Source organism: Chrysochloris asiatica, unplaced genomic scaffold, assembly GCF_000296735.1.
Source record: "Chrysochloris asiatica unplaced genomic scaffold, ChrAsi1.0 scaffold00098, whole genome shotgun sequence".
NCBI classification, from domain to species: Eukaryota; Metazoa; Chordata; class Mammalia; order Afrosoricida; family Chrysochloridae; genus Chrysochloris; species Chrysochloris asiatica.
The window spans coordinates 11,485,626-11,497,759 of record NW_006408616.1 but is presented as its reverse complement, the minus strand read 5'-3'; the positions used below and the strand labels follow the sequence as shown (position 1 = coordinate 11,497,759).

The window sequence follows — 12,134 nt, the reverse complement described above, 5'->3', positions numbered from 1 at the left end:
ATCTGAATGCAAAATTTGAAGAATATGATTTGGAGTCAGGTGAGACTAAAAGGATATGTGAAATATGTTATGATGGTGGTTGTGTGTCGTGGAGTTGGTTCCAACTCATAACGACCCTGTATAGGGTTTCCAAGGCTGTAAATCTTAATGGGAGCAGAACGCCTCATCTTTCTCCAGCGGAACAGCTAGTAGTTTTGAACTGCTGACCTTAAGGTTCGCAGCCTGATTCATAACCACTACACTACTTCTGTCTGCTATGTACAAATGAGGAAATGATTGAATTAAAGCTAAAGGACATTAAAGCAGGCTTCTCCTTCTCCCTCTCCTCACCCCTTTCTCTCTCTCTTGGTTGTACAAATCTCTTCATTTCTTTTCTAACTTTATATTCTCAAAAGTGAACCAAACTAGCTCAGCAGATCAGAATTCTGAAAAATAATGCTGGAAGGGGTTATGAAATGTGCTTTTGTGGGACAGAAGCGAAAAATGTAGATAAAACATACTGAAACAGTTGCTGTCAGCAGACCTTTCTATACACAGTGCCTCTGGTAGACTCAAACTCCCAACCTTTCACTTAGCAGCTCAGCATGTTAACAGTTGGTGCCACCAGAGACTCAGATACTCTCTGTGGGTTTTCATGGAGCTTATCCCCGTGACTCAATTTTCAGCCAGGTGTATAGCAGGTAACAACAACACTAGTGAGGTATGAACATCATAGAATGGCCAATCATTGGAGACCAACAGGGCAGCATTTACCCCAGGACAAATTCAGAAGGATTGGGGGAAAAAAGAAGGAATGGAAACAAGAAACACAGGGAGGAAGTAGAATAACCGATGTTGCAGCGATGGGGTTGCAGTCATTAAGATGAAACTATTTTGTGTATGACTTGTTAAATGTAAAACTGATTATCTGCTCTGTAAACCTTAACTCAATTTGCAATAAAAAAGGTGTTTTTTTAAAAATCTTTATTTAGAAACTTTGCTGGTCTTGGACTTTGATAAACTGTGTTTAATCAAGGTATATTTATAGATTTAATCACACATTTTACTGATGTTTAGCTATTAGAGTAGTTATTATATTAAATTTACAGATTAATATATAAACACAGTACTGTAGAATACTGTTCAAATAGAATATTTGCTCCAAACAACCATTTAAGGTAGGTAGCACCAACCATCCTTTCCACAGAACTCTCTCCTTTCCACAGAACTCTCAACCATCCTTTCCACAGAACATCTACTGGGTTGGATGATTCATTGCGATGGCTGCACAGAATTCAAACACCATACTCACAGTTATGGGTTGTATTAAGAAAGTTAACAGGTTACAGTGCAGCATCAGAAATGCACAGAACACAGTTCTTTGGTCAGTACAGCCTCGTCTCAGCTATGCCCACAGACAGGCCTCTCTCTGGTCCTTGGTCCGTGACCTGGCCTCTGCCATGCTTAGGCAATGTTACAAAGCTCTTTTAAGGCTGCTATTAAATATCCAAAGGACACTCCATTCCACTCTAAGCCTCAACCTGAAGGTACTCAGCTCTAGCTCTGTGGATCAGTACACTGAACTCCTCAATTAGTGCCTGGAGGCATACCACTCCACAAATGAACCTCAATCAAATAAAGGTAGTCAGCTTTACTTGTTCCATGTTATAACTCTTGTGAACCACTCCATGTCTTCCATTGCTTTGGTCATATTGTATTGACCTCATCCTTATTGTATATTGCTTTCCCCTTCACCCAAGTTAATATGTTTGTATTCTCTAGTTAGTGATTTTACCTTTCCTTCCCTTCCATCTCTGGTAGCCACTACAGATAGTTTCTTTCTGTGACTTTCAAAATGTGATCGCATATGATATTTGTCCGTTTGTGATTGGCTTAATTACTCAGCATAATGTCCTCTAGGTTCATCCATGTTAATAAGGTTTTTCGTGGATTTGTCTTACTCATCAACTTTGGGTTGAGGCAATCTGATTCCATAAAGATTTACAGCCTTGGAAGTCCTGTGGAACAATTTTTCTCTTAGTTCTTTTGTCTGTTGGGTCTCTATAAGTTGCCATTGACTTGAAGGCAGTGGGGAAGGAAGGAATAAACTTAAGTGTAGAATTGTACTTAAACTTTCCTCACTGCATAATTTACGTTGACAGCAAAGTTGATTCTGTTCTTGGGGAAATGTATGATATCTTTTGGACCAATAGTAGCACCAGTTGGGTCATGGCATTAAAAAGAGTACTCAATACAGAGCCCTCAAATTCACAGCTCTGAGGAACTTACATGCCCTTATATCCATTTACAATGTAATGCAAATAGCTCTTATATATATTTAACAGTTGAGAAGCAAAAAGCTATCCCTAGAGTACAGATTGTTGTTGTTAAGTGCTGTCCAGTGGGTTCTGACTGATAGTGAGCTTGTATAGGGTTTCCAGGGAGCAGCTGGTATATGAAAAGTTACTGCTTGTCACTTCATTTTATACCTGTGACCTGGCCTATATCCTTCACTACAACTTGAATTTCTCGAGGCAAAAACTATGCCTTTGTGTTTCGTTGTGTCCCTAGTGCCTGGCAGAGAACTTGCCACTAGCTAAACACTAAATAAATACTCATGGATAAAGAAGTAAATGAATAGATGAATATAAGTTAACAGTTGAATTACAATGTAAGAGACTTGGATCTGTGTTATTAATTTGCAGAACATACCCATCATACTTTCCTCTTACAATAAGCAATTGTATCTCCGTATACCTGCCTGGTAGGGGTACTTGCATGCTCTTCTTTAATTGCTGCTGCTGCTGCACTGGGCAGAATCACAAAAACATCTAGAGAAGTTTAGATTGGACATTCTAGTGTGAAGCCCTTCTCCACAGGGGTGGTTCTCTGCACTCCACTATACCTGCTCCAGTCTCCTATCTGCTTTGAAGAGTTTTGATCTCTACATTGTTGTTGTTGTTAAGTGCCGTCGAGTCAGTTCCGACCCATAGCGACCCTGTACAGGGTTTCCGACGGTGTAAATCTTTACGGGAGTAGAAAGCCTCATCTTTCTCCCGCGGAGCGGCTGGTAGTTTCGAACCACTGACCTTAATGTTCACAGCCCGATTCGTAACCACTACGCTACCAGAGCTCTATACATATGGAGAAGTTAATTCATAGAGCCTTTCTGCATTACAATTTGGTGCACATTCCCTGATCCACATCAGTATCTTTGGTTTTAATAGGAGGTTATCTTCCAAAGCACAGACTTTTAAGCATATTTTTGTTGTTAAGTGTGTTGAGTTGGTTCCAACTCATAGAGATCCTGTTTAGGGTTTCTGAGGCTTTACATCTTCCCAAGAGCAGAAAGACTCATCGCTCTCCAATGGAATGGCTGGCAGGCTCAAACTATGGACCTTGTGATTCGCAGTCCAGTTCTTACCATATGGATCTACCATTTTCCCTTAAGCTTATCTAGGACTGAGAATTTTAAAAAATAATAAAATGGTAAAATCTGTCTTGTATCATTAGTGTTGTTTATAGATATTCTCAGCAGGTTATTTTGAGCTTGTTGACATGTTGAAACTTAAAATCGCAGTGCTACATAATAGTAAAAAAAAAAAAAAATCCTATTGTGCCTAGAATGTTGTAGTCTCTTCAGGATGATGTGAACAGGGATAGGAAGTGTTCAGGGAATGGTTCACAAAAGTACATTTGTACTATTTACACATTGATAAAACTGCTCACTAACTTTTCAAACAATAGGTTCAGATTATTTTTTTATTCTAGCATTGCTGATTTGAATTTACTATTGAATTCACATTGACTATATATAATAAGGAGTCCTGATATGGCGTTGTAGGATAAGTATTGGACTGCAAACCACAAGGTCAGTGGTTCAAACCCACCAGCTGCTCCTCATAAACCCTATACAGAGTGGCTATGAGATGGAATTGACTTGAAGGCACTTTACAAATAACAAGTATGAGTGTGAATGTGAGATGCAAACATCTCTAGTTTGCACTGCAAGTTGAGCAGGTTATCAATAAAATCATGATCAAAAGTGGAGCTACCCCTGGTCTGTGCATGAGAGATCCTTTCTGTGTGCAAGTGACTAGCTCCGTTCTCAAAGAGGGCAGGCATGCTCCTCCTGCATGCTTTGAACATGCATCTGCACGCTGAGCTAAACCAAACATTTGGCAGCCAGAGTTTTAGAGTTTTAGTTCTCCAGGTTATGATTTTGTCAAGTGTCACTGGTTTGCACACCCTCCTCTGTGCTCCGTGTCAAGGGCTCTGGTCAGCAGTCCAGATTTTTCCTTAAAACCAGAGCAAGCTGGACTCTGGTTTCATCTCTTTGGAGGCCAGAAAAACATAGTTTCTCATTTGCTTTATTTTCCACATTCACAATGAGCACTTACCCTCCCCTTAGCAAGAGAGAAACTCTGCCTCTCCCCCCTGCTGCTGAGATCTGCATGAAGCAGATGTTGAAAGATGAAGTTTCATAATGGAGAAGTGTCTTCATCTCTGTGATATTTGTGTCAGGTTTGCAAGAATGTGATACTCTCTAAGAAATTTGCAAATCTAAGTAGAGATTAGTTTATATGGTTTAGCGTTTCTTTAAACCATATGTCAATACAAGGAATTTTCTTTTTTTAAGGATATTATTTGATACAGATGCCTGTGCTGAGTGGAAAGGAATCGTGTTCTCCTGCATTATGGTTTTAGCTGGGGTCAACAAACTATGGGCCACTGCCTCATTTTATAAATAAATCTTAACTGAAACATAGCAATGCCCATTCATTTACATAGTGCCTGTGGGTGCTTTATGTTACAAAGAATGATGAGTAGTAACAACACTGGCCATGTGACTTGAAAACCCTGAGATATTTACTTTCTGGCATTTTATAGGAAACAAAGTTTGCCCAATTCTGGGCTATTGCATAGCATTAGGAGAATGTCTTTCTTAATCAGACTTCATTGCTAGTTTCAGAGTTATGGGGCCAGGTTTTTTAACTTCTATAAATTTCAGTTTCCTCATTGATTACTTGGGGATCCTGAGGGTTAAATTTTTTAATTAGTAGAAACATCTTTAAAAATTTTGTGGAAAACTGAAATTAAGAGATAATGGGATTTCTTTCACAATATTTTTGGAGTTCCTTTGTATACACATACATCACTTATTGCAGGTTCAGTTGTAGACCACAGCAATAGAGCTAATATTGCAATAAAGCAAGTCACATGCAGTTCTTAGTTTCCCAGGGCATATAAATGTTATGTTTACATTATACTATTGTCTACTAAGTTCAGTAGCATTATGAAAACTGTTTGAAATATTGTGAGCATTACCATATTTTGGTAATATTATGGTAATGCTCACAATATTCCAAACATTTTTCATAAAGCTATTGAACTTAGTGTTATTATTGTTATGTGCCATGGAGCTGGTTCCAACTCATTGCGACCCTGTACAGGGTTTCCGAGGCTGTGAATCTTTACAGGAGCAGAAAGCCTCATCTTTCTACGTGGAACAGCTAGTAGTTTCGAACTGCTGACCTTAAGGTTCGCAGCCCAATTCGTAACCACTACGCTATCAGAGGTCCTGGTATTTAACTTAATGGACAATAGTATAATGTTGTAAACATAACGTTTATATGCCCTAGGAAATTAAGAACCAAAATATGAGGAGCTCTGGTAGCGTAGTGATTATGAATCAGCCTGCTAACCTCAAGGTCAGCAGTTCGAAACTACCAGCTGTTCCACAGGAGACAGATGAGGCTTTCTGTGCCTGTAAAGATTTACAACTTCGGAAACCCTGTACAGGGTCGCTATGAGTCGGAACTGACTCCACAGCACCACCACCACCAAATATGACACAGAGACACAAAGTGAGCACATAATGTTGGTAAAGTGGTGCTGTTAGACTTGCTCAACACTGGGTTGCCACAGACCTTCAATTTATAAATAGCACAATCTGGTGAAGTGAAGTAACACGAGTTATGCCTATATATTTAAAGCCAACACTGATTGTTCTTATCCTGTAAATACTGTGATGTTGTTGTTAAGTGCCATTAAGTCAGTTATGACTAGTAGCGACCTTTGTGTAGGGTTTCTGCAGAGCGGCTGGTGTGTTTTAACTGCCAACCTGGTGGTTAACAGCCCAGTGCTTATTCTACATTGCCACACCAAGACTCCAAATATTGTGATGAGCCAATATAAAACATTTGGTATTGTGTCTCTGCTTAGAAAGGAGTTCACTAAACATATCAACATAAAAAGTAGCTAACTGAACACCCAAACTTGCAGATAGTATCAAGCCTTAATGGCTTGATAATCAGAACTCAACTGTTGTTAGGTGTCATCAAGTTGGTACCGACTCATAGCGACCCTGTGCACAGCAGAATGAAACACTGCACAATCCTGGGCCAACCTCACTGCTGTTGCCACGCTTGAGAGGAAGTTTAAAAAAAAAAAAAAAAAATTTTTTTTTTATGAAACAGGATAATTTGCTACAATTTAATGAACTTGACCTATAGTCATAGAGATAGTAACTCTACATAGTAACAGAGAGGGAAGGAGTCTTCACATCAAGCATCAATGCCAACACTGATTCCAGAGAAGCAGCGACAGCAGAGATGGAGGCAGAGATGGAGACATGGAGAGAGGGAGCATCTGAGGACTCTAGATTCATGAAAGGAAAGGGACAGTGACCTTTGGTGCCTTAACTTATTATAAATGCCAGAGTGTTGAAAAAAAAACAAAAGAGCTAAAGTGAATAGAGAGAAATACTGTTAACTGATGGTACATGAAGGGGATTATAATCATTGTAATGAAACAAGGTGTATGATTTGTTGAATGTAAAACAGATGATCTGCCCTATAAACTTTCACTCAACTCACAATAAAAACTTAAAAAAGGAAAAAAAGTAGCTGGTTATTTTTGGTTTTGCTAATATTACTCTTGTTTTCTGCCATTCTGTAGGCATTGCTCTGGAGTTCTTGGAGTCCCAGTATATTCTATCCCAATGCATCTGCCAGTGACAGCTCTAGTTTCTACAAAGAGATGATAGACAACTAGTGGGACTTTATGGATAAAACACTTGGGAAGGCTGTAGGTGAACCTGTGTCTGGTATGAGGAAAATGAGGATCAGTCAAGACAAAATCCCTGCAGCAACATATGGGGCACTCTGGAATCTGAAATTCTGGATTCTCGTCTTTGTTCTGCTCTTTACTAACTGGGTGACCTAGTGTACCTTTCTCTTCTTCACTGTGTTCATGGGTGATAGTTATGAATAGTGATTCACAGTATTTTGAGGATGAACTGAGATCGTCTATAGAAAGTGCTTGATGCACAGGATATGCTCAGAAAATGTTATCTCCTAGTGGTATTGCAGAGTCCTGGTGTGGCACTGTAGGTTAGTGCACTGGCCTGCAAAGTTGGTTTGGGCCGCATGGTCGGTGGTTCAAACTCACCAGCCTCTCTTTGGAAACCTTATACAGGGTTGCTATGGGTCAGAACTGACTCAACGGCACTTAACAACAACAACAGTGGTATTGCAGGAGTGGGACCAGAGCTGGTGATGGAAATGTGCTCTCTTGCTTCCCAAGCACTCCCTTCTATATCAGGTCTTTGATCAAGTATCACCTTCTCAGGAGCCTTTTCCTGACTATCCTATTTTAAAAATTCAGTCTTCTTTCCACCCTAGTCTCCTTGTCTCTCTTACTGAGTTTCTCTCTACAACATTTGAGTATGTAACAGACTGTAAGGATTTGTTTATTAGCTGCTTTTCTTTTCCCATTCGAGTTCCATGAAGATAAGAATTATCTCTTTTGTTCATTGATAGGTTCTTGGTGCCTATGACAATATCATGAATATGGTAGATGTTCATTAAATATCTGAGAAGGGAAGAATGGAGCCCAGAAGGCCGTTATATGGTTGAAAAGTACTCTGTTTGGTTTGCAGCCAGTCTGGGGCTAGAGGCCTATGTTGCAAGCCACTTCAAAACCATGGGTAATCTTCATGGTTAGGCACAGTAATGATAGTAGTCTTACAATAAAAAGTGACTTTTAGAAGATCTTGATGCCTCTAAGGTCAAAGATAGAGAGTTGTGGACATGGAAAGAAATGTTTTTACTACTTTTATTTTAATTTTTTCACACTAGGAACTTTATGCTCAGGCCTATACAAGGCTTCTGTAAGGTTCTTGTGTCAGTCAAATACAGTGCCTAAGATAAGGACCTGGTGATCTACTCCAACTCCACTCAATCTATCATCTGCTAGTGGAGAAGAATGTGGGACTCCCTGGGACCAATAAGTAAATCTTTAAAATTTAAGAAAATGGACATACCTTGGGAAATGAGGGCTCAAAATATTGGTTTATAGTTAGAAACCTCAAATACTTCTCCCTTTATTTTCTACCTTTGATATTGAAGTACAAACGTTTAGAAAAAAATGAACAAAAGAAAAGTTTAATAATGTCTTTTCAAAGGAGTTGTACTTAGGAATGAGACTATTCAGATGTTTCCTTTTATAAAATCAACCTAGTTCAGTAAACTGGAATTCTTGAGTGCAAGGCCTGTATTTTATTTATAATTACATTTTTAATGCTTAACATACTGCCAGGCATAAAATAAAGAATGAGTGATTAAGTGATTTCACAGGTGGATGGTCTAGGTTCATATTTTCTGCCTTATGGCATTAGTTTTTGACTATAAGATTTCTTTATGTAAGTGTTCTTCATTGTTGCAGTGTTTTGAAATAAGGTGTAGTTATTATCTTTGGAAGTTCTGACTAAGACGCATATAATAATAATGGGTGTAGGCTAAATGTATATGTTCCTATAAACAGACAGGAACTGACTTTGTGGGTATAATAGATGATACAAAGAACTACATTTCTTCCTTCCACTAAGCCAAAGGCTTTGAAAGACACAATAGTGATATGCCAAAATCCCATCCATCAGATAATGTATGAACTTCTAAATGTCTGTCAGGAGAGCTGGGCCTGGGTCAACAAGACACTCTTTTCCATACAACTTGTCTATAATGAGCTCCAAGCTGTGTGGCTCAGGAGACTGCCTATGGGTAAATTTTCCTTCAGAGTAAGACGTTTGGCTAGCCAGAATGTGGCCTGTAATGCTGGATACCACATCCCTGATAACAGAGATAAATGTCTCTCTATTGGTGACCAGCATGCCTCCCAGAACTAGCTAGAGAACTCTCAAGGACTGTCCCCACAAGCTGTGATAAGACTTCAGGGAACTCCAATATCTTCTATGTAGAGCCCATATTTGACCACTTGGTGCTGATAGGGTTGTAATTGTACAGATGGATCACAGGTAGGAAAACACAGTCAGGATTTGAGTGAGACTTCTCATGATACCTGAGCTACTGAAATCTGGGACATTTTGAATGCATGACATGAACCTATAACTCTGCTCACTAATATCAGAGAACTAGCAAATGTGCTAGAGTAGTCCTTTAGAGAATGCTAATACATGACGTTGTCTGAGCAGGGAGTTTATATTTGTTTCTTTAGCACAGAAGACATTTTTTTTTAAAGTTCTTTGGGATAAAATTGTCAGGGGGAATCCATTGCAACCCTGAAGTAATCTTGCATCTTCCATCCTGTTTTCCAGTATGGGCTACTGCATCCTTTTTGTGCATGGATTGAGCAAGCTCTGCACTTGGCTAAATCGATGTGGGGCCACCACCCTGATTGTGTCCACCACATTGCTGCTGCTGCTTTTCTCTTGGAAAACTGTGAAGCAGAATGAAATTTGGCTGTCAAGAGAGTCCCTGTTCAGGTATGATTTGAAGGATAAAAATGAATCTGTTCTTATTTATTTATTTGTGTATGTATCTCTTTCAAAACAAATGAAGTAACATGGATGGGTCTGCTAGTGTTTGTTTATTTATCCAGAAAATTCTTTGTAGTAATACTTTGAATGGAAGATATAATTCAATTTAGGTTTCAAGTTCATTTTTAAATGATATTATCAAAAGTTAACATGAGCTGCTTATACAGTGAGTTTATGAAAATAAGGCTCTTGGGAAGGTTTTGGGGTCTGTCATTCAGATGAATTGAGCGTTAAATTCAACTTTAAATAAAGTGAAACTAATAATCCTAGTCTCATTGTGAATTCAAGTGAATGGCAAAGATGAAGACACTGAAGGAAGGTAGAGAAATACAGTACACTTTCTTGGAACAATCCAGGATGTTAAGCTGTGGTCTATGATCTGTTTGCTTTATTTTGAACATGAAAAGCATTTCATCTTATGGTATTCTTGGTAGGCTTTTGTGTGGTAGAGTTTGTTTTGGAGTATAAATATGTCAGCTTATAGCTATGTATTTGAAGTGAATAATGCATTCTTTGGGACTGTCTCTACTCATGTTGTGTGTCTGGAGTTAACTTTGCCTCACTAAGTTCACGACATTTACCTGAGCTCTCCTGGTATCCCTACACCATGCATTCCAACCTTATTGGGAGATCCCATCTCCCAGGGATCGTCCAGCTTTTTTTCCTCATTTGTAGCCAACTTGTTCACTTCTAGCAGCATCGCTTTATTGTTTTCCTGCTCAGCTACAACCTGACAGTTATTCCTTGGAGCAAGCAACTGAAACTCCCTTGAACTCACCAGAGACAAGTATATATTGGGTGAGAATAGGTGAATTCACAGAATTGAAAAATCTGCCTTTTAGAAGACAGTTGTATGTCTCAAGCTCCAACACAGGGACAAATAGATAAGCATAACCAATTCTTTGTTTCCTCACATCAAAATCCTAGGGGGAATAAAGTCATGTGCCTGAGTTCAGGGCCCTGATGTAACTGATCTGGCTAAAGAAGCCTCCTTTGACTCCCATGGTGAGTGTTGTAGGATGCGTAGAACACTTGGGGGCTCCATGGAGACTTCACAGAGTGAGGAAAGAGGGAATTCCTTAAGTGAAAATCCAAATCCTCTTAAAAAATAAAAAAGGGAATGCTTTGACTGGATGTTGTGATTTATTGGGGCTTTTACCTTTATTTTGAACTGTCAAAAGTAAATACATGAATGAATTTATTACACTGTTCTACTATAAATGATCATGAAAAAAAAAAAACCCTCAATTTGATACATATATTTAATTAGCTTATTTATTATTGCTGTACTGTTGTCATTGTCACCATCTTCATCATTTTGATAAATACTATCAATTTCTGCTGCTGCCATGTGTGATTTGGGTGTTTTCCTTTTATAAAGTGAATTTTCATTTTCTTTTCCATATAGATCTGTACAATCTGGCTTCAGATTCTTTCCGTCTCTATCATATTCCATGTTCACGGCAGTTCTCACAGACCACACTGAGTGGTTCCCTCTTGCTCTTCATTTTCAGTCCTAAGGTCATTCTGAGAACCTGAGGGTGTTGGAATTCAGCAGTATAACTATCGCTTAGTCTCACTTGCCAAAAGTATTTTATTTTCACTTTCAATATCAGTGACTTTATAAGAAACTTTACAACAGCAATGCCGTGTGTTAAACTCTTTGCCTGAAAAACAAACCAGTAGCAGCATCTGTGTCTTCTAATGATGTTTACTGCATCACCAAAGCAGACTTGGCTATGGATGTTGGCAGGCAGCAGCTTATTTCAAAGATAACAAGTTGATGTTCAAACCCGCTAAAACTGTTGCCAGCAGTATAAAAACAAACTAAAGTAACAGAAACAATCTCATTGCAATCAGAAGCTTTTGCCTTTTCAAATGGAAGGACAGGAGTCCACCCTTATCCAGGAGATCCATTCAAAGACCCTCAATTGAAGCCTGCCTGAAACCATGTATAGTATTGAGTTTAATAGTGTATGTGTCACAGACTACCAAACATTTTGAAAATTACACAAACAAAAGTAGACAAAATAGATGATTGGGACATACTAAAAATGAAAAACTTATGTGCATCAAAAGACTTCACAAAAAGAGTAAAAAGGGAGCCCACAGAATGAGAAAAAATATTTTGCAATGACACGTCAGAGAAGGGACTCATTTCTAAAATATATAGGAAACTACAAGAAAAAGACAAATAACCTAATTTAAAAAATGGGCACAGGACATGAACACACATTTCACCCAGGAGGAGAGCCAGGCAGCCAACAAATATATGAAAAATTGTTCACAATCACTAGTCATTAGAGAGATGCAAATC

The 12,134-nt window shown here is 38.8% G+C and overlaps 1 protein-coding gene across 1 annotated transcript in view; it reads left to right on the top strand.

Annotated features, from left to right (window-relative positions):
* Positions 1-12,134, top strand: part of TMTC1 (transmembrane and tetratricopeptide repeat containing 1) — a 373,612-nt gene that overhangs the window by 247,478 nt on the left and 114,000 nt on the right. The window contains exon 8 of the mRNA XM_006866973.1: positions 9,596-9,763. Within this exon, the coding sequence (XP_006867035.1) occupies positions 9,596-9,763 (168 nt within the window). The remainder of the gene's footprint in view (positions 1-9,595; positions 9,764-12,134) is intronic.